We start from the raw sequence: 21807 nt of genomic DNA on the forward strand, positions 1-21807 counted from the left end.
TGTCTATGGAATACATAAAAAAAAGTTTAAAAAAAATATATATGTATAAAATATACTTGTCTGTACAGTAAGTAAATGAATCCTACAGACGAAGAACCATATATGTGACAATTTTTCCATTTTAAGATAATCCGTTATTTTTATATTATTAATTGTGTGTACCACATTAGGTGTTTTATGGTTGACAAATAATTCACCATACCCATATCTTCCAACAACAATTGATATTTTTTTGTTATTTCAAAAAATAGTTGCACACTTGTAGTGTGGTTATTTACAGGCAAATTGTTATATGCTATGGAGGTGCATTTGTTACTTTTTGTCAAAATAATTGTTCTGACAGCAATTTTTTTCCCCGACAGAAAAGGAAGTCAAAGCGGACACCTACGAAGATGGCATCTCAGGTAAGCAGCACTGGGCTGTATTGACGTATCCTAAAAAAATGGCATGTGCTGCTTTAGATTGAACGGTCATATCTCAGTTATTGTTTTCTTTACTTTCAGAGAGCGAGCTGACCAAGGGGGTCGAAAATGTAGATATTGCCAGATGTTCACTGTGTGAGGACCAGGCCATGGAAGCTTTATTGCTGGCAAAGTGTCCCTAACCAGAGGTAATTAAACTGTTCTGTGTTATTTTTCTCCATCTCTGCCTGTCTTGTTGTACATGGAATCTGTCTCACATGCATGAATTTTAAAAAAAACGTACGATGTCAGCTGCTAATTTTCAGATTTACAGCCATTTTCACCGGACTATCTGTTGCTGCTAAGTCATGGGTTAGCCTTGCAATAACCAAGTGGTGAGAAACACAGCCCTCTATATTTAAATGTTTCAGGTACACTTTGAAAGGAGATACTGTCTGTGACGCAGACACCTATTGGCATTATATTCTATTGTTTGTCCACATGGGTCTGTTTTTCAGCTTAAAGTACTCTGTAGCCACTCACGTCATCCCTCTCCCCCTAAATCCTCTAGGTTATATCAGCTGTTTTGTTGAACCTCTCCCGCATCTGAACTGGCTGACAGAGGGCACAGCCTGATCATAGGTGAGATGTCACTTGGTTGAGTCAACAGGAAGTATTATTAAAGAGACGCTTTACATTGAAACCCCAGAGTTAATGATCCAAGGTCAGTTTTGAATTTCACCTACTGATTTAAGATGACTGACCGTGTTAGACAAAAAAAAACAAGGCTTAATCATGCTCTCTCGTCTGCAGGTATGTTTTGATGTGAGAGGAATCCAGTCCCGACAGCGCAATTGTGATGAACTGAGAGAATATTAGGGTAGCACTGTCATTCATGAATCATATGCTATCTGCCGCTGTTCTTACCTCTCTACCCACCTCATCTTCTAATGCACACCATATGTGCATTGAAGTACAGATTTGCCTACCATTTTTTTTTTTTAACTAGGCAAGTCAGATAAGAATGACGGCCTAAGAACTGCCTTGTTCAGGGGCAGAAGGACAGACCTTGTCGGCTCGGGGATTCGATCTTGCAACCTTCCGGTTACTAGTCCACCTACCCGCCCAAGATTGAACTTGTATTTATAATATTACAATTAAAATGCACTTCTTTCAATAAAGCGTTTCACATTCTCCACTGGTTGAAATACTATCCTGTGTCCGTCCTCAGATTAATGGAGTTAAATGTGCATAGGTTTTTCTCTCTCTGTATATATGAATTACTGATCAATCATGTTTAGTCTATTGTATAGTTACAATGTGTAATCATTGATATCCCAGGAGCAGTAAACACTGTTGAAGTGTATATTTGTAATACATGCAGACACCGCATCATTTAAATAATGGCGTTTGATATGACTGAAAAATACTGTCTCAGTCATACCTGAACCGCACCTTTATTTGCCCAAGAAGAGTACATGATCGGTGAATATATTCAATGTACAGACTACAGTACATGTGTATATAGGACTTGCATCCATGGCACATTAAAGTTATATTCTACTCTAGGCTTCATTAATGCCATTCAGACTTGAGGTTCATAGATTGGTATGAATATTAGTTCAGAACTTTACGTTTTAGGGTCCATACCCAGATCGGCTACATAGTTATTTTTAACCCGACACAATAAGCAAGTAAATAGTTAGCTAGCTATGTTACTTCAGCTGCATTGCAAGGCAAGCTTACACAATTGTGCAGTCAATGCGTTTGTCTCTACATTAACACATTCCTCTCAAATTGTACATTTGCTTGACTCGTTAAGACGTCAGCCATCTTCGTTGAGCGCCACAAGGCAACGGTGGCTCGCGTCAAAATTCGTCATCACAAAGCCTTGGGACCCAAATGCATTATGAGTGCTGTCGTGGCAATTTCCTGTATTACCAAATGAGGAGAGTTACAAACCACACACCAGTCAGAGTTATACTTAAACTTCATCTTTAATAATATGAGCTTTACCAAAGCCCTGTGACTTTCAACAATTCACTATCTATGAATTGTTGAGAGTTCCAACATAATGGCAACTGAGATCTTTTATAGCAAAGATATACCCCTCTCAACTTACATGACGAACCACAGATCTTAGGAAAACTTCACAAAGGGCCTTTTACTTGAGAAAGGAGTATCCCTTAGCCAGATTGCATTTGCTATAAATTATCGCTCAGTTTGGTCTCTAAAACGAGGTTCTAATCTCGTTCCTGGTACTTCATAGTACCAAAACATTACCTCATCCAAGGCATAACTCAATGTACTAAGGAGCATCAAAAGTCGTACTATAAATTCTCAGACAACACAAAGATTCCTTGATGCCCTTCCAGAATCCCTCTGCCTACCCAAGGACGTCAGAGGACAAAAATCAATTAACCACCTAACTGAGGAACTCAATTTAACCTTGCGCAATACCCTAGATGCAGTCGCACCCCTAAAAACTACAAACGTTTGTCATAAGAAACTAGCTCCCTGGTATACAGAAAATACCCGAGCTCTGAAGCAAGCTTCCAGAAACTTGGAACGGAAATGGCGCCACACCAAACTGGAAGTCTTCCGACTAGCTTGGAAAGACAGTACCGTGCAGTATCGAAGAGCCCTCACTGCTGCTCGATCATTCTATTTTTCCAACTTAATTGAGGAAAATAAGAACAATCCGAAATTTCTTTTTGATACTGTCGCAAAGCTAACTAAAAAGCAGCATTCCCCAAGTGAGGATGGCTTTCACTTCAGCAGTAATAAATTCATGAACTTCTTTGAGGAAAAGATCATGATCATTAGAAAGCAAATTACGGACTCCTCTTTAAATCTGCGTATTCCTCCAAAGCTCAGCTGTCCTGAGTCTGCACAACTCTGCCAGGACTTAGGATCAAGAGAGACACTTAAGTGTTTTAGTACTATATCTCTTGACACAATGATGAAAATAATCATGGCCTCTAAACCTTCAAGCTGCATACTGGACCCTATTCCAACTAAACTACTGAAAGAGCTGCTTCCTGTGCTCGGCCCTCCTATGTTGAACATAATAAACGGCTCTCTATCCACCGGATGCGTACCAAACTCACTAAAAGTGGCAGTAATAAAGCCTCTCTTGAAAAAGCCAAACCTTGACCCAGAAAATATAAAAAACTATCGGCCTATATCGAATCTTCCATTCCTCTTAATTTTAGAAAGCTGTTGACAAGACAAACAATGTATACGAAATGCTTTAGTCTGGTTTTAGACCCCATCATAGCACTGAGACTGCACTTGTGAAGGTGGTAAATGACCTTTAAATGGCGCAGACCGAGGCTCTGCATCTGTCCTTGTGCTCCTAGACCTTAGTGCTGCCTTTGATACCATCGATCACCACGTTCTTTTGGAGAGATTGGAAACCCAAATTGGTCTACACGGACAAGTTCTGGCCTGGTTTAGATCTTATCCGTCGGAAAGATATCAGTTTGTCTCTGTGAATGGTTTGTCCTCTGACAAATCAACTGTACATTTCGGTGTTCCTCAATGTTCCGTTTTGGGACCACTATTGTTTTCCCTATATATTTTACCTCTTGGGGATGTCATTCGAAAGCATGATGTCAACTTTCACTGCTATGCGGATGACACACAGCTGTACATTTCAATGAAACATGGTGAAGCCCCAAACTTGCCCTCACTAGAAGCCTATGTTTCAGACATATGGAAGTGGATGGCTGCAAACTTTCTACTTTTAAACTCGGACAAAACAGAGATGCTTGTTCTAGGTCCCAAGAAACAAAGAGATCTTCTGTTGAATCTGACAATTAATCTTGATGGTTGTAAAGTCGTCTCAAATAAAACTGTGAAGGACCTCGGCGTTACTCTGGACCCTGATCTCTCTTTTGACGAACATATCAAGACTGTTTCAAGGACAGCTTTTTTCCATCTACGTAACATTGCAAAAATCAGAAACTTTCTGTTCAAAAATGACGCAGAATAAGTAATCCATGCTTTTGTTACTTCTAGGTTAGACTACTGCAATGCTCTACTTTCCGGCTACCTGGATAAAGCACAAAATAAACTTCAGTTAGTGCTAAATACGGCTGCTAGAATCCTGACTAGAACCCAAAATTGTTATCATATTACTCCAGTGCTAGCCTCCCTACACTGGCTTCCTGTTAAGGTAAGGGCTAATTTCAAGGTTTTACTGCTAACCTATAAAACATTACATGGGCTTGCTCCTACCCCTCTTTCCGATTTGGTCCTGCCGTACATACCTACACATACGCTACGGTCACAAGACGCAGGCCTCCTTATTGTCCCTAGAATTTCTAAGCAAACAGCTGGAGGCAGGGCTTTCTCCTATAGAGCTCAATTTTTATGGAATGGTCTGCCTACCCATATGAGAGACGCAGACTCGGTCTCAACTTTTAAGTCTTTACTGAAGACTCATCTCTTCAGTGGGTCATATGATTGAGTGTAGTCTGGCCCAGGAGTGTGAAGGTGAACGGAAAGGCTCTGGAGCAACGAACCGCCCTTGCCGTCTCTGCCTGGCCGGTTCCCCTCTCTCCACTGGGATTCTCTGCCTCTAACCCTATTACAGGAGCTGAGTCACTGGCTTACTGGTGCTCTTTCATGCCGTCCCTAGGAGGGGTGAGTCACTGACGTGATCTTCCTGTCTGGGTTGGCGCCCCCCCTTGGGTTGTGCCGTGGCGGAGATCTTTGTGGGCTATACTCGGCCTTGTCTCAGGATGGTAAGTTGGTGGTTGAAGATATCCCTCTAGTGGTGTGGGGGCTGTGCTTTGGCAAAGTGGGTGGGGTTATATCCTTCCTGTTTGGCCCTGTCCGGGGGTATCATCGGATGGGGCCACAGTGTCTCCTGACCCCTCCTGTCTCAGCCTCCAGTATTTATGCTGCAGTAGTTTGTGTCGGGGGGCTAGGGTCAGTTTGTTATATCTGGAGTACTTCTCCTGTCTTAGCCGATGTCCTGTGTGAATTTAAGTATGCTCTCTAATTCTCTTTCTCTAACTCTCTCGGAGGACCTGAGCCCTAGGACCATGCCTCAGGACTACCTTGCATGATGACTCCTTGCTGTCCCCAGTCCACCTGGCCGTGCTGCTGCTCCAGTTTCAACTGTTCTGCCTGCGGCTATGGAACCCTGACCTGTTCACCGGACGTGCTACCTGTCCCAGACCTGCTGTTTTCAACTCTCTAGAGACTGCAGGAGCGGTAGAGATACTCTTAATGATCGGCTATGAAAAGCCAACTGACATTTACTCTTGAGGTGATGACTTGCTGCACCCTCGATAACTACTGTGATTATTATTATTTGACCATGCTGATAATTTATGAACATCTTGGCCATGTTCTGTTATAATCTCCACCCAGCACAGCCAGAAGAGGACTGGCCACCCCTCAGCCTGGTTCCTCTCTAGGGAGTTTTTCCTAGCCACCGTGCTTCTACACCTGCATTGCTTGCCGTTTGGGGTTTTAGGCTGGGTTTCTGTACAGCACTTTAAGATATCAGCTAATGTAAGAAGAGCTATATAAATAAATTTGATCCCATCTCAAGTAAACCTCCTCTTCTCCCCACTCCTGGACAAGCTCACTGAGGGTAGTGACTTGCACACAGACATTGTTGAGCCAAGAGATAATTGGTTCCCCCTTAATCACGCCATCCCTTCACATATGAAGACAATGTTCCATTCTGACGTCTTCCCTCTCTGGGCCCCAAGTGACTGAGCCCTAGCTGAGAAGGGAAACGTGCAACTGCCAACAGTATAGTCCAAAGGGACACATTCTAATGACAACTCTCAAATAAGCATATGTCAATTAAACACACTATTTATCTATGTTACCCAACTAATTCATCCTCCAGTGCGCCAACTCCCCCTTGTGGTCTGGAGCAATGAAGCCATCCCGCGGTGCAAGCTCGCAACTTTAACGGAGGAACTGCTGCATCTCTCACAGTCCCCGCTGTTCCGTAAGGTGTTTCTTTAAATCTGATCCTGATGCGGAATAGATTGCAACGTATTCATGACTCTGTACCTTCCGTAGTCCGGACTTGGCGATTGTGAAGAGACCTCTGGTGGCATGTCTTGTGGGGTATGCATGGGTGTACGAGCTGTGCGCTAGTAGTTTTAAACAGACAGCTCGGTACATTCAGCTTGTCAACACTTCTTACAAAAAACAAGTAGTGAGAAAGTCAAGCTCTTCCCATTTGAGATTGACATGTATATCATTAAAGAAAGGTCCATATTTGGATGGAAACCAAGCTAGTGAGAGGTATCAAAAGGAAAGGAAGGAAAAGGAAATTACCGACACTGCTGCTCTCCCTGGGGCCTGCAGCCAACCACAGCCCTGCTGGCCTCACAAACCACCATCTGCTATAACATTGAGTCAGTTCTTCCTACTGGACATTGGAAAGCTTTTGTTGACACCCATTGTTCGTTCTAGACGGGAAATTGGTGTGGATGGTTCAGAGTTCCATGCTTACAAAAGGGTTGATTGATACACGTCAGATGACAAGCCTACTACATCCACTAAAGTACATGCGCCTTGGTGTTATACGCAAATCAGATACAATTAAGGTAGCTCCAACGGTTAGGATTGTTGCCACGCAAGTAAAGCAAACGTAATTGTTATATAGAACACTTTATTTGACATGTTAGAACAAGACATTACACCCAAAGAATGTATCCAGAAGAAACATAGAAATGACGCTCCTCAAAGAGGTCTTTGACATGTCGTTGACCTGTTGAGAGAGAGAGAACCTATTAGTTCAGTTATGGTCTGACAGGGTCTGAAAAGCATAAAACAAGACCTACCTCTTTTCAAGTTGTCCTGATTCACACATTGTCCACTACAGGGGCCGCCAGAGGGACTACTGGCGTCACAGATGACCACATCACAATGGACAAAGACCTAGGAATCAAAGATTTGATGGTGTCAGATAAATTTAAAAAAAGGGATGATTGCCCCTCACAAAATTAACCTAAAGATTGTTGGGTGAACTTTGTTACCTGGCCACTCGGCTCAACCGCATCCTCGACGAAGGAAAACATATAGACCTCAAAGCGTTTGACTTGAGGGGGGAAGTGGACCCTGGCGTCAGCTACCACCGGGTGGAAGACTACACGGTACGGATCCTCCGGGTTCTCACAACTGCCAGTGTAGAGAGAGGGACTAAGTTAGGAACAAGAAAACACTGTAGACCCCAACCGCCTTGTGTACGAAGTCTTATGGTGGTGTCATGACTGTCCTGTGAGGATCAGATCAATTCACACCGTGTTGTAAATGACAGGAGAAGTGGGTTCCTTCTCCCCCTCCAGTATGAACTAAAGGCATGTCTTTGTTAACAGGCTTTTCCCACCAAAACTCTTACCCCTCCTAAATTCACCTCGGTCTTGAAAAACACCCAACATATTTCATATACAATGTAAAGGCTCGAGACTTCCTACCTGTAGTGTGAGCACTTTTCTAGTTCCAGTATTTCCTTTTTACAAATCACAAAATAAGAATCAACATGACATTCTTTTTCTATCTCTGACCAGTCTTATGTTAGAAATATTGTTCCAGTATTCACTTTTGAACGTATTAGAGAAACTCCTAGAAAATGTGCATAGTAAGTAGCTATGCCACAAGTGACTTCAGAGAGCGGGTCAGACTGACAGAACTGTCCCCGGCGGCCAGAGTGCATAAAAGGATTGGTAACTGAAATTAACATTAGACCAGAAAACCGTGAGTCGCTAGCTACACGGTTGAAATGGTTGGACCTTTCCTAAACGCACCTTCCTAAGGACGGCGAGCTGCAGCTCATGTCCAAAGTGGTCCGAAACCTGAATACCAACGCGAGGGAGAATAAACACCCCTCAGACAGACAGTCACTGGTACAGCCGATTAGCTGTTTGAGCCAAGTACCTAGAAAAGCTAACTTCAGTGGGACCATTCTGCTACTATATCCAAACCATCCTACTATCATCACCCACTGAGGAATCAGCGACAGGGTTGATTAGCCCATCTTCCAGAATGAGTGAAAGGAAAATCCATCCTGAAGTTCCGTTCAAGACTAGTCATTGGAGCCACGGACAACTAACGACATTGTGACCTCAGGGAGCCAATCAGAGAGAAGACCCAACCACGGCGGCATCCCACATAAATACATTCATGCAAAAATGTAACAACGTTAAGTGTCCCTTATGGAACCATGGGTGGGGGAGACATCGTAACAAGCCGTCATATTGTGTGTTTAGCTAGTAAATAAATTAAACCAATTTGTGTAGTACTGAATCATAAGGCTGGGGTTCTTGCAGCTGCGAGGAGGATACGATGTAATGGTTAATAAGTTGACTTTAGCAATGTAATAGATTTCTACCGTCTAGAGTTTAAGTCGGGAGACGGTATCTTTAAAACCGTTTCCTCGGCACCCCAAATCCTAACACGATTCATTTAGAGTCGGGTAACAATTAAACAGTCCTCAGATAATTCAAGGTCACGTCACGACAGTAGTTTGTTGGTTTTAATTTCTGATCTTTTGGCCCATTTGACCTGGAAAAATCTGATTTAGTACATTTTTTATTTAATAAAAAAAATAGAAATTGGGCTGCCTATTTGAAAAAAAAATGCATTTAATTTGTCAAGGGAGGGTCATACTAGCAATGCAATAGCATTTCTCATCAACAATATTACTTTGTCTACTGCAAAGACTTTCATAGCTAGTTAAATGACGGATGTCAAATGTCTACGTCGTATGTCCAACATGTATATTCAATTACATTGACATGAATGCATTCTCATGTGGTGAGACGTCCCTCTAAATGGTTCTTCAAATTCTAAATGATCCAGAATGGTCAGACTACCGGCGACCTGAATATTGATCAATTGACCGTGGTTTAACCAAAGTTCCCGAATAGACAGTCGGTATCATATTTTCAAAATAAGTACTTCATTTTAATTAAGAATTTCATGCAATGCCCCAGAGCAATTCTTCCGCTGTCGGAAAAATTGGTCACACAAAATAAATTCTACACCCATGGCATCAGATTCACACGTGGAGGACTTCTGTGAAGGGAGCAGCTCTACGATACAAAGTAACCTACGCATTGACAGTTTAGGCCTACTTTTGTCATTTGCATCTTTGGGAGGTTTATCATTTACTGTTTAACTGACAGATATTAGCAAAAAGGGATTTGTGAAATCTGAAGACGTTACATTGAGACAAACGCCCACACCAGTACAAATCCACTTGAGCTGACAAGACGGCCAGAGCTTTCTCAGGATTTTACTCAACGATTTAAGCCAAGTATGATATAGTTGCAGCTGAAGTGACAAATCTGAACTGCCCATTTCGTGCACAGCCATGTGAATGTGGTGTCTTTTCCTATGATCTACAAAACATTTTCAGCCTGTTTTTTCAAACTGCTACCACCCCCACCAGGATGACATTTGATTTAATAAACCGCTGCAAAGTTACTCCCGTGACAGATGAGCCTTGTGTCCACATGGCCACCGGAGCAAATTAAAATAGGGGGTGCCAAATTTGGGGTTTTGCGACCATTTCATAAAACTGGTAAAATTGCGTGATTTGATAGCATTTGGCAAACCCGATCCCCCAAATAAATGGTTTTGACCAATAAAGTTGCTTCACTACACTGCTTGGTGTAACATGTATCCAGATACTGAAAAGACACCCACAAAATAAAGTGTCATTTGCAGCGTGCATAATCACGGGCAAAGTCATTGTAGCCCATCTACCAAAGGTTGTAGTGTCCATTACAATGTAGGAAAAATAAGTCATCTTTCAATAGTTACCCAATTTAAATTCTTGAGAAGATGGCAAAGTTAAAAAACTTAGGCCAGCGGTGTCCATCTGTGGCAAAGTGCTCACCCAAATCAATGCTTATGACAAACCCAGCTGTGTCTCACATTTTTTTAAATATGAACATTAGCTATCTAAATAAGGTTAGCAAGATGCTGCTACACTTGACCGTGGTATTTGTTCATGTTTAGCAACTCCCAATTAGCGCATTCCTCTAGGACAGGAAATTCCATTGAAAGTGGCATCAACTTCTAGGGATCCTGTCAACTGATCCTATTCAGTTTCAAACATCAACTTCCATGCTGCACAGGCGTGTGAACCTTCCATTATGTTAAGCGCATAACCGTTTTAAACACAAGAGGTCACTTGTGCCTGAATTCAACAAGTATTCAGTCAGTGTTAAGAGCAGTTGTATGAAACCAATCGGAAAGGCAAGCCAAGCTTGCCAGCCGCTCTCGATTTCCATTCGACTGACCATCAGTTCGGCACAACACTGAACTGTAGCAAACCAAAATGATAACATTGAGTAAAATGTGTAGGTAACGCCAACATAGTGTCTTAACCTTTCCACACGCGACTTCCAAATATCTTCAACAGTCGCCCCAGCGGTAGTTTATTTTATGCGCGGGATGTCAGAATGCACTCACCGTTCCAAAATGTGGACAGTTAACCCGCGCTGACCTCAAACCAAGGCACACAACCTGCTCATTTTCTATAGGCTGTATCAACTTCTAAGTTTGCCTCATTAATTCACAAAAGTAGCCCATTTCACTGTTGCAGACAATTTCTTTTTGAGAATTTGAATGAGCCAGACAAACTTTCCTTCAAGCATACAGACATTTGCACATCTAGTCAGAACAGGCCTTGCACAAACTTTCCCCCTGGCACTTTTATTGCCTGGTGCCCACATTGCTTTCCTTACAAATAACTGGACATGCGGGCATTCCTATCAAAGTGCCTTATTTTCTGTGTAACGTTTCTACTGTAGCATACCGTGAGTATAATGTACTTAGCGTTTTATTCATGCATTCTGATTCTTGCCTAGATTGTAATGGACACGTGTGTAAAACACTTTTGAAGGTGGTACCGAATATGAGCTAACGCCATACAATGCAGTCGGGTTATCACGTAAGCGTCTGTCAGACTCAACTGACGTATGGTGTTTAAGACACCTGGGATCTCGGAGTACCCGAGATGCTACGTGTGATGCTACGCGCCAGAATCTCCCATAAGTGTTCATTTGGGTGGAGATCTGGTGACAGACCGCATACTGCTCACATCGTTTTTAAGCTCAAACCATTGTGACCACTCATGACCTATGGATGGGGGCATAGCCACGGTAGCCAAAGTAAATGGCCTGCCAAGCATGATAGGTTGCTAATTACTCAGGAACCACACCTGTGGAATAACACTTGTTTAGGCCCAAAAACAACAAGTTACCCATTAATGATGAGATTCCACCGGGGTCGGGAGTCACGGTCCTCGTTGGGGGTGGCCCAGCAGTGGTCAAGCACCAGCGCTATCTTGGGGTCAGAGGACCTGGTCAGCTCCACCTCAAAGTGCAGAGGCTGTCTCAGGTACCTCACCACTGGATAGTCCTCCTCCTGGTGGAACGTGTTATACGAGGCGTCTGGAACACAGAACGAGACAACCGGTGGGCACAAAACAGCGAGGTACCATCTCAACTTGTCCATTAAGAAACACACGTTTATCAGATCCTGTTGTGCCCCGATTAACACCCCCCCCCGCCAGAGGCTTCTGACAAATTCCCAAATCAGCTCCTCACCGTTACTCCATAGCCACACCTGTAGATCTCAGAACGCAAGAGTAATATATCATAAGGCTTACATTTTTGGGAATGGTTTTGTACAGGACACCTTCCAAGATTCTATATTCCATTTCCAGATCAGGAGTGATTAGAATTTAGAGGCCAAGTTGAAATTCTGAATTTGTGCACGCTTACCCTGAGCGAGTCTCATTCTGACCATTAGTCGACCCGTCCCAGTCTCGGCAAAAGGCTCGTTGTCACGCGGCCTGGTGAGGAAGACTAATGTGCGAGTGATGTTGACCACATAGTAGCAGGAAACCTTTAACCTAAAAAGAGGGATGTAGGGGAAACTTCAAGCAGTGGAGTGGACACAGTGGTAGTAGAGGCACATTTTCCCTGTATACAAAGTTAAAGTATTGAGCAATTGGTGAAGAAAAAAACTATAAAATCTAACAGCTACAATTGTGATGCGTAATGCACTTACTGATATTCCTCCTCTGAAGACATCGTGCCATTCAGCTTCACCTCAAGTTCATCTGGCAAGGAGATTTCGTTCTCATACAGCATGACATTGTTGATAAACTATGTAGTAGAGGGGAATTGACTTATTACAGCCCGCAGAAGCAAACAGTCCGTAAATACACAGTACCCATCACCTCAGGGTAATAGTCATTTTACCTTCCTGGTGGTGCCACAGGAGTTGACAGTGAAGTGGAAGTAGGCGAAGCGATCGTCGCTGTAGGTGGGACCACAGGCGGGGTCGCTCAGGGTCAGCTGACCGGGGTTCAGACTGGGAGCAGACTCCACCTTGACCGCCAGCGCAGTCATCGTTCCGTTAGAGAAACACTCTTGGGGGTGGGGGAGCAAAAGACAGGTTCTGTATTTGTTACACTTAATTGAGCACAGTAGAACCAATGGAATAGCACCAAAAGTGCAAACCATGCCCATCTGGCACTACTATTAGACTCACAGTATTTGCAAGGAACCCAGGTTTGGTAACCATGTCAAACGACTATTTATCGGAAGTAATTGTTTGAGAACCAACCAGTCAGCGTTTTGAGGAAGCTGCAAGCCAGGGAAAAGTATTTGATGGTCATGTTGTTGTAAGGATTCAACAGAGCCACATCCAGTCTGCTCCTGACAGAGGACGGGTGAACCGACTGGGAACCAATGGGAGAGTTCATTAGTATGCATGTATACAGGGTAAGGAAAGCGAGGCTAGCTGCAGCAATTTAGGTTAACATGTTTTGGGAGAGCATCGTACCTCAAACACTGCGTCCGGCGAAGAGAAGGGCAACGTGATGGTGAGGTCTGCGTCGCCCTCTGTTAAATACTGTTGAGCAAGCTCATGGTTAAGCAGTCGCTTGCCAACCAAGACCACGAAAAAGGGCTCTTGGTTCCTGTAGTCCACAGTGATGTGAAAGTTCTCCTGATCACAGTTGCCAGTGACTGAGGGTGGCACTACAAGGACAAACAGGGTTGTGTTCATTAAGCACAAAAAACAGGAAGGTACTACTTGAACTTGTCCAAGGACGATCCTGGCAAATCAGGAACAGGACACTGGGTCCAAATACTCTAAAGCTTAACATTTTCTTTGTAGAGAGACCGCATAGGAAAAACCTACAGTATGGCTAGTTGGGCTTTCACTGCAATCATTAACCAGAGGAAGCCATTCAACAGTAGTTTGGCGTAGTCCAGAGACATACCAGTGTCCAGCAGTACAGCGTCCACAACGGCAGAGTGAGAGAAAGGAGCGTACTCTGGAAAGACGACCAGGCCGTAGATCAGCTGAAGAGTGAAGGTTGTGACACCTTGTTCCGCCCTTCTCTGTAGTGAAGTTAAAAGCATTGGTCAATTGATAGCATTATTGTTGTAACAGAACTCTATTCAACATCAAGTACATATGGGGACTATTAAAACAAACTATATACTTGAAGTAATGTTGCCCTCATTCCTCTAAATCAAGCACTATTGGCAAGTGAATGCATACAACTGCCAAAATAATGGGAACACTTGAGTAAATGAGGGATACAAAGTACACTTGCGCCATTATTTATATTTTGTTGGTGGCCCACTTATTAGGGCATGTACAAATCACTGCGTGTGGCTTTGCATTTAACATAAACACACCTCCTTAAAGACCACCGGGTCTGAGAAGGGCACCTCCATCCTGAAGCTCTTCAAGGTGTTGTCCAGGGATCTCTGCTCCTGAACATTGAAGCCTCTGGCGTTGCACTCTGCAACAGTTAGCACCATGGCAGGAAAGGTGATGTTCAGCAGCTCCACATCAAGGTTGAAGGTCCCCAACTCAAGCACAAACACTGCCTGCTCAGGAACTGTGTCTAAGGGCGTGTCTGTTCATTGGCAAACAAAGGAAAACATTTTGAAATGCGCTACAATGGAAGTCGAAAATTGACATTTGTTATTGCCTCCCCGTTTCAGTACATTTTCTTCTGTTTTGTGCCTAATGAACAACCCAGGCATCCCAAATTACCATAGGCACTATTTAACTAAACCAGACTCACAGTTGCGAACTTGTGGAGGTCTGGCCATCGGAGGTGTTGTGATAGGGAAGAGGACTTTGTAGCGTGTGTCCTCGTGTGCGACCTCCTCGATCCACAGCAACTCAAGCATGGGCTCAATGGTGTAAGTGACAAAGTACTGGTCATCCTGAATATGGCTCTGTAAAGGGAGACGAGTGATGCATTCAGGCTGTAATTGGAGTGCAAAAACAGCTAAATGTTCCTTACAAGCCACAATGTTACTCTACCGGTTATCTGTGTGGTTTGTCCTTCAGCCGCTCGTAATTTAAGACAAAATATCGGTTTACCTGACTTTAGAGAGCTGGTAGGCATATGGTTGTCAACTTGCATTTCCGGCGGTGTGTATTTTCAAAGCAACCGACACGCAAAGTAAACACTTGCACAATATGTAAACAGTAGCCGAGTGTAACCGAACGCTGCTTGCATTCAGTTGAGTGGCAAAGCTACCGGCTCCCTAAAAAGTCAGGTAAACAATACTTTAGTGTGGATATTTGGTCTCAAATTTCAAGCGGCTGAAGGACAAACGGTAGAGTATGTTTAAGTGTCATCTTATGCAACATTCACACGATTTTGCAATCCAATGTGTCAGGCTGTATACACACACCCACCAATCCATTGTATATTAGCCTGATTAAGCAGACAATTGCTCAATAACAAACATTTTACACAAGACAACGTTTCTAGGAGTTTACCCATGAGAGATGGCAAAGGGTTACTGCAATGCACTGTCAACTGCTGCAGTAAAAAGGGCTCAACAAATAAGATTTGATTTAGAAATGAAACAGGAACATTTTACTCATCCAACGCTGACCTTGAAATAGCCCTCAACCGCCCCCACCGGAATTTCAACAATAATATGAGCCTCTGTGACTAAAACCGAGTAGTTTCTGGCAGCCATTTCCTCAGTGTCCAGCCTCTTAGCGTCAATTCCCATGTACATCTCCAACATGGTGAAGGCATCAGAGGAGAAAAGTGGGTCTATGTGCTTGGGCATGTACCAGGTGATCACTTCTGGAGTAAAGGCCACTGCCCCTGCAGTGAAACAAGAAACCAAGTTGTCACGTTCCTGACCTTATTTCCTTTGTTCAGTATTGTTTAGTTGGTCAGGATGTGAGCTGGGTGGGCATTCTATGTTATGTGTTTCTATGTTGGGTTCATTGTCAACTAGCCTGATATGGTTCTCAATCAGGGGCAGGTGTTTTACGTTTCCTCTGATTGAGAACCATATTAAGGTAGGCTGTTCTCACTGTTTGTTTGTGGGTGATTGTTGCTGTGTCTGTGTGCCACACGGTACTGTTTCGTTCGTTTGTTCCTGTTCGTGCGTTCATGTTTTATATGTTCTCAAGTTCAGGTCTGTTCACGTCGTTTATTGTTTTGTAATTTGTTCAAGTGTTTTTTCGTCTTTGTTTAAATAAACGATAGTATGTATTCAAACCACGCTGCATTTTGGTCCGATCCTTGCTCCTCTTCAGACGAGGAGCAGAATCACCCACCAACCAAGGACCAAGCAGCGTGGTAACGGGCAGCAGCGACAGCAGCGGCAGCATACACAGGACTTCTGGACATGGGAGGAAATTCTGGACGGTAAGGGACCCTGGGCACAACCTGGAGAATATCGCCGCCCTCGTGAAGAGCTGGAGGCAGCTAAAGCCGAGAGGCGGTGGTATGAGGAGGCAGCACGGAAGCGAGGCTGGAAGCCTGAGAGTCAAGCCCAAAAATGTATTGGGGGGGGGCTACAAGGGAGTGTGGCGAAGTCAGGTAGGAGACCTGCGCCAACTCCCCGAGCTTACCGTGGAGAGCGAAAGTACGGGCAGACACTGTGTTATGCGGTAAAGCGCACGGTGTCTCCTGTACGTGGGCTTAGCCCGGTGCGGTACATTCCAGCTCCTCGTATCGGCCGGGCTAGATTGAGCATTGAGCCAGGTGCCATGAAGGCGGCTCAACGCGTCTGGTCTCCAGTGCGTCTCCTCGGGCCGGCATACATGGCACCAGCCTTACGCATGGTGTCCGCGGTTCGCCAACACAGCCCAGTGTGGGTTATTCCACCTCCCCGCACTGGTCAGGCTACGGGGAGCATTCAACCAGGTAAGGTTGGGCAGGCTCGGTGCTCAAGGGAGCCAGTACGACTGCACAGTACTACCAGTGCCTACACCACGCACCAGGCTTCCAGTGCGTCTCCAGAGCCCTGTTCCTCCTCCACGCACTCGCCCTGTGGTGCGTGTCTCCAGCCCGGTACCACCAGTTCCGGCACCACGCACCAAGCCTCCTGTGCGTCTCCAGAGCCCTGTGCGCCCTGTTGCTGCTCCCCGCACTAGCCTTAAGGTGCGTGTCCTTAGCCCGGTACCACCAGTTCCGGCACCACGCACTAGGCCTACTGTGCGCCTCAGCCGGCCAGAGTCTGCAGTCTGCCCAGCGCCGTCTGAGATGTCCGTCTGCCCAGCGCCGTCTGAGCAGCCCGTCTGTCCTGAGCCTTCAAAGCCCCCCGTCTGTCCTGGGCCTTCAGAGCCGTCCGTCAGTCAGGAGCCGCTAGAGCCGTCCGTCAGTCCGTCAGTCAGGAGCCGCCAGAACCGCCAGCCAGACGGGAGCCGCCGGAGCGGCCCGCCAGACGGGAGCCGCCGGAGCCGCACGCCAGACGGGAGCCGCTGGAGCCGCCCGCCAGACGGAGCCGCCGGAGCCGCCCGCCAGACGGAGCCGCCTAAAGCCGCCCGCCAGATGGGTGCCGCCAAAGCCGCCCGCCAGACGGGTGCCGCCGGAGCCGCCCGCCGGGCGGGTGCCGCCGGAGCCGCCCGCCAGGCGGGAGCCGCCGGAGCCGCCCGCCAGACGGGAGCTGCCGGAGCCGCCAGCCAGCCATGACCTGCCGGAGCCGTCAGCCAGCCATGACCTGCCGTAGCCGTCAGCCAGCCATGACCTGCCGGATAGCGTTTATTCTCGAGAGTACTGAATCATAGTACAATTTACATCAGGTTATATAATAAAGATGATGTCATAGGTTTTAATGTCCGTCCTCCTCTCGGATACAATGGCAATACAGTTCACAGCCTCATTACTGTCTGCCACCTGTTCAACTATCTGCAACCAACCCAAGGTCTTTCCCCTCCCTGGGTAGAGACATCATTCTAGCCTGTCTGAAGATAAACCTATACTTTCTAAAAAGGAACATATTACACTCAGCATTATGATTATAATAAGTTTCATTCATACAGTAACATCTAAGTCAAATGTATACATATTTTAGTCATTAAACACAAAAATCCCATAACAGTTGGTCAGGACGTGAGCTGGGTGGGCCTTCTATGTTATGTGTTTCTATTTTGGGTTCATTGTCAACTAGCCTGATATGGTTCTCAATCAGGGGCAGGTGTTTTACGTTTCCTCTGATTGAGAACCATATTAAGGTAGGCTGTTCTCACTGTTTGTTTGTGGGTGATTGTTGCTCTGTCTGTGTTTGTTCGCCACACGGTACTGTTTCGTTTGTTCCTGTTCGTGCTTCATGTTTTATATGTTCTCAAGTTCAGGTCTGTTCACGTCGTTTATTGTTTTGTAATTTGTTCAAGTGTTTTTTCGTCTTCGTTTAAATAAAAGATAGTATGTATTCAAACCACGCTGCATTTTGGTCCGATCCTTGCTCCTCTTCAGACGAGGAGGAAGACGAGCGTTACACAAGTACACATCATAACAGAACATTTTGCAACTGAAAACAAATGTGCCATTATTTGGAAAAAGTTCATCCCAAAACATTTCCCCAAATGAACACAAATCAAAGTCTTGTCTGGAGCCAATTAAGAACTGGGTTCATAGGATCTTAATTTGCCAAGTTAGTCCATTATTTCACACTCAACCTGGTGTTGGACAAACAGCCGTGGCATCTACTCGAGTAACCAGCCACTTCTGCTCAAAGAAGGTTGAGATTGAGAGCACCCGCATCGGAACCCCAGCTACCTGTTCAGGGGGCAACCACACCAGGGCCGTGTTCAGTAGGGCACACCGTATTAACAATATGTTGCAGAGTTCAGGTAGGGCCACCGTTTCCAAATTTTTGCTCTACTGAACATGACCCAGTTCATGGAGGAAGTGGAGAAAGTCAGCTTACATTCTGGAGGTATGTCTCCTCTGCATTATGAGGGCTTCTTAACACCAGCCGTGTGGGAGTGTTGGCTATTGCATAGCCCTTTCTTTGGACCTCATCCACACTCATGACCTTCTTGCTAGGACTAAAGACAACTGCTGTCATTTTGTATCCTGAAGCAACAGCCTGTCTCAGGAAATGAAAACAGGAATTAAACAAATTGTCAACAAATGCACATTTTGTTTAGCGCCATCCTGTAGTGAAATTACAGAAACATGGCTACCTCAGCTCCTCTCCGGAAGTTGCCGCTCCTTGCTTTCGGGCCTCCAGTGGGCTGTTCAGGGACGGTTTGGATGTCTGGAAGAGTCCTTCTGACAGACACCTAGAGAAGAAAGGCCATTATTCCCTATGCATTTTCGCCCTCCCATACAATATGAAAGCAAGGGCCAGTTCTCAATCTGTCCACTCGCCTCCTTAAATTAAGGAGTATTGAATTGAGAGAGAGTCAAGAACCTCTACGTTGTGTCACAGAAGCAGAAGAAATGAAACACTGGACAGTTGTAGCTCTAGACAGATCATTTATACAGGCAGTACGACAAGCTCGACTGTAAACATGTCCTTTGGGGCATGCTCTGCTCACTTGCCTCCATGTAGTTGCGGTCGCACAGAATCTCTCGGGAGGTCCAGGGGGTGTAGCTACAGGTTTTGCCCACTCTATACACAGGGTCTTCAGTCATGTGGTTTCCTGGCAGCCTGAACTGCATGACCAAGCTGAACATCTTATCATCCTAAAATGAAGGGGGAAGGGAAAAAAATAATTAAAGCCTTTCATTATATAGCAGAAAACAAATAATTCAGTTGACCTTCATGACCTATAGACTGTGGCAAAATTGCCTATATGAATGCAGCTGCCACTGTATTGAAGCCACACTACAGGAGAAGAGCTCAGTAGTACACATCACTGCAGTCTGTATCAGAAAGTTGGCTGGCCCTCTGAAAGCCCTCCATAAACTTCTGCTGTACCTTACGTCATCGTTAACTTAGAGGTAAGAGATAGCAGACCCAGGGGTGGTAAAACTGCTTAAATGTTTCTGGCACCGTACTTCTAATAACCTCCATGCTCTAAAATTGTATGAATTAGCAACTCAGGCTTATTGAGGACCTTTTTACTGAAGAATGCGTTTGTTTTCAATGATTACATTTTTCATCTAGTGATGCAAATATTGACTGGTATCTTTGTGTATACAGGGCTCATCTGTAAGAGAGTCTGGTCTCAGCATGACTCCATGTCAAAGGTTAAATAAAATGACATTGCTACATTATGGGTTGCAAATGCAGTGACACTGAAAGGCAAACACTACAGTGCTTAGGGTTACCATGTTTTGGGAAAAGCAGTTTTGAAGAGAAGCAAAAAACATGGCATTCCCCATGGGGTCAAATTTAAAGCTGAATCCACACTGAGTAGCAAGGCCAGGCGTCAGGTTTATGATTTGTGTGTCATCTGGAAGGGATGGAGATGGTGTGAACACAATAGTTGACAAACAATATCAATCCATGAATTATGAAAGGAGAATCATAAGAGACAAACTCACTGAAGACAGCGTCAACCTCTTCAAAAAGAGGTGCGACACTCAAACGAATAACGTTACCAAGGCATTCAGGTCGTCTGGAATGGGAAAGGTTAGTTAAAAACCAAAAAATATATACACTGCTCAAAAAAATAAAGGGAACACTTAAACAACACAATGTAACTCCAAGTCAATCACACTTCTGTGAAATCAAACTGTCCACTTAGGAAGCAACACTGATTGACAATAAATTTCACATGCTGTTGTGCAAATGGAATAGACAAAAGGTGGAAATTATAGGCAATTAGCAAGACACCCCCAATAAAGGAGTGATTCTGCAGGTGGTGACCACAGACCACTTCTCAGTTCCTATGCTTCCTGGCTGATGTTTTGGTCACTTTTGAATGCTGGCGGTGCTTTCACTCTAGTGGTAGCATGAGACGGAGTCTACAACCCACACAAGTGGCTCCGGTAGTGCAGCTCATCCAGGATGGCACGTCAATGCGAGCTGTGGCAAGAAGGTTTGCTGTGTCTGTCAGCGTAGTGTCCAGAGCATGGAGGCGCTACCAGGAGACAGGCCAGTACATCAGGAGACGTGGAGGAGGCCGTAGGAGGGCAACAACCCAGCAGCAGGACCGCTACCTCCGCCTTTGTGCAAGGGGGAGCACTGCCAGAGCCCTGCAAAATGAACTCCAGCAGGCCACAAATGTGCATAGGCCTGCTGGCTTCTAGGCCTGCTACTGCTACTTACCCTGAGCTAAGGAAAGGAACCATTGTAGAACAGAATTGTTTCGATAAAATACACAGCTACAGAATCTAATATTTGACCCAAGGTGTGCAGCCTACAGCCCAGGGGTATTCAACTTTTACCCTATGACAAAGGCTTCCCACAGTGTCCAAATACTTTTGTATATGGAGGGTATCTCTGGTCTGTCTTGGAACACATGGAAATTGGCTCCAATTTCATTAACATAATTGAAATGCTATATGCCAATCCCTCAGCCATAGTTATAACAAGCAATATCTTACTGCTCTGTTTAGAATCACTAGAAGCATCAGACAAGGCAGTCCAGTTTCACTTTTGCTATTTTTATTATCCATGGAACCACTGGCCTGGGCAATTCATCAATCGAAGGAAATAACACTAATTTCCCTAAAATCTACTGATCACTTCATCTCATTATACGCAGACACAATTTTACTATATCTAGACAATTTATCTCAATCGCTCCCAGTTGCATTGAAGATCACAGATAAATTCAGCTTCATCTGAACTTATAAAATGTATCTAACCAAATCATCCCTACTGCCTCTCAAGACCCCGATGGAGGACTCCATCTCTATTTATGGAATCCGAATCGTTTCCCATTTTAAACATTTGGGAGTAAATATCCTTCCTTAGATAAATCCATTGCTAGAAACTTTAACAGAACACTTAAATCGGCAGAATATCTATTGTTAAAATGAATATATTGCCACGACTGAATTTCTGTAGTTCGATGCATCACAAGGCTCCCCCTTCTGGCAATTGGGATACAATTCATAGTGCGGTTTCAAAATGTTTATATGGCAAGGTAAACGATCCCGAATAAAATTAACAAACTTACAAAGAGGGAAAGTGGGACTATCCATACCAAACTTCATTAA

The 21807-nt window shown here is 44.7% G+C and overlaps 1 protein-coding gene and 1 long non-coding RNA gene across 2 annotated transcripts; one reads left to right on the plus strand and one right to left on the minus strand.

The window, feature by feature from the left end:
- The first annotated feature begins 353 nt into the window (after positions 1–353).
- LOC139582377 (uncharacterized) lies at positions 354–1656 on the plus strand. Its single transcript, XR_011676339.1, has 3 exons — positions 354–404; positions 973–1043; positions 1215–1656. It is a non-coding gene; the product is annotated as an uncharacterized lncRNA (long non-coding RNA).
- Positions 1657–7036: 5380 nt separating this feature from the next.
- LOC139583197 (uncharacterized) lies at positions 7037–20252 on the minus strand. Its single transcript, XM_071414027.1, has 19 exons — positions 20185–20252; positions 19969–20093; positions 19237–19380; positions 18876–18974; positions 18617–18778; positions 18366–18465; positions 15338–15558; positions 14509–14665; positions 14114–14337; positions 13690–13810; positions 13248–13444; positions 13029–13143; positions 12662–12831; positions 12468–12565; positions 12179–12309; positions 11656–11845; positions 7421–7562; positions 7226–7322; positions 7037–7152 (listed from the first exon to the last, which is right to left on the minus strand). Exons 2-19 carry the CDS (start codon positions 20020–20022, stop codon positions 7079–7081), a joined length of 2496 nt encoding a protein of 831 aa, XP_071270128.1. The 5' UTR covers positions 20023–20093; positions 20185–20252; the 3' UTR covers positions 7037–7078.
- Positions 20253–21807: the final 1555 nt, after the last annotated feature.

Source organism: Salvelinus alpinus, chromosome 8 (genome assembly GCF_045679555.1).
Source record: "Salvelinus alpinus chromosome 8, SLU_Salpinus.1, whole genome shotgun sequence".
In the NCBI taxonomy this organism is placed as follows: Eukaryota; Metazoa; Chordata; class Actinopteri; order Salmoniformes; family Salmonidae; genus Salvelinus; species Salvelinus alpinus.

What these genes read in the sequence shown, in the direction of transcription:
- LOC139583197 (XM_071414027.1), bottom strand. Translation starts at nt 20,022, where the DNA reads ATGGGGAATGCCATGTTTTTTGCTTCTCTTCAAAACTGCTTTTCCCAA. An exon ending in CTTCCTCAAAACGCTGACTG is followed by an intron (nt 12,832 to 13,028) that starts GTTGGTTCTCAA and finishes CCCACCCCCAAG; the next exon opens with AGTGTTTCTCTAACGGAACG. An exon ending in TCTTCAGAGGAGGAATATCA is followed by an intron (nt 12,310 to 12,467) that starts GTAAGTGCATTA and finishes CCCTCTTTTTAG; the next exon opens with GTTAAAGGTTTCCTGCTACT.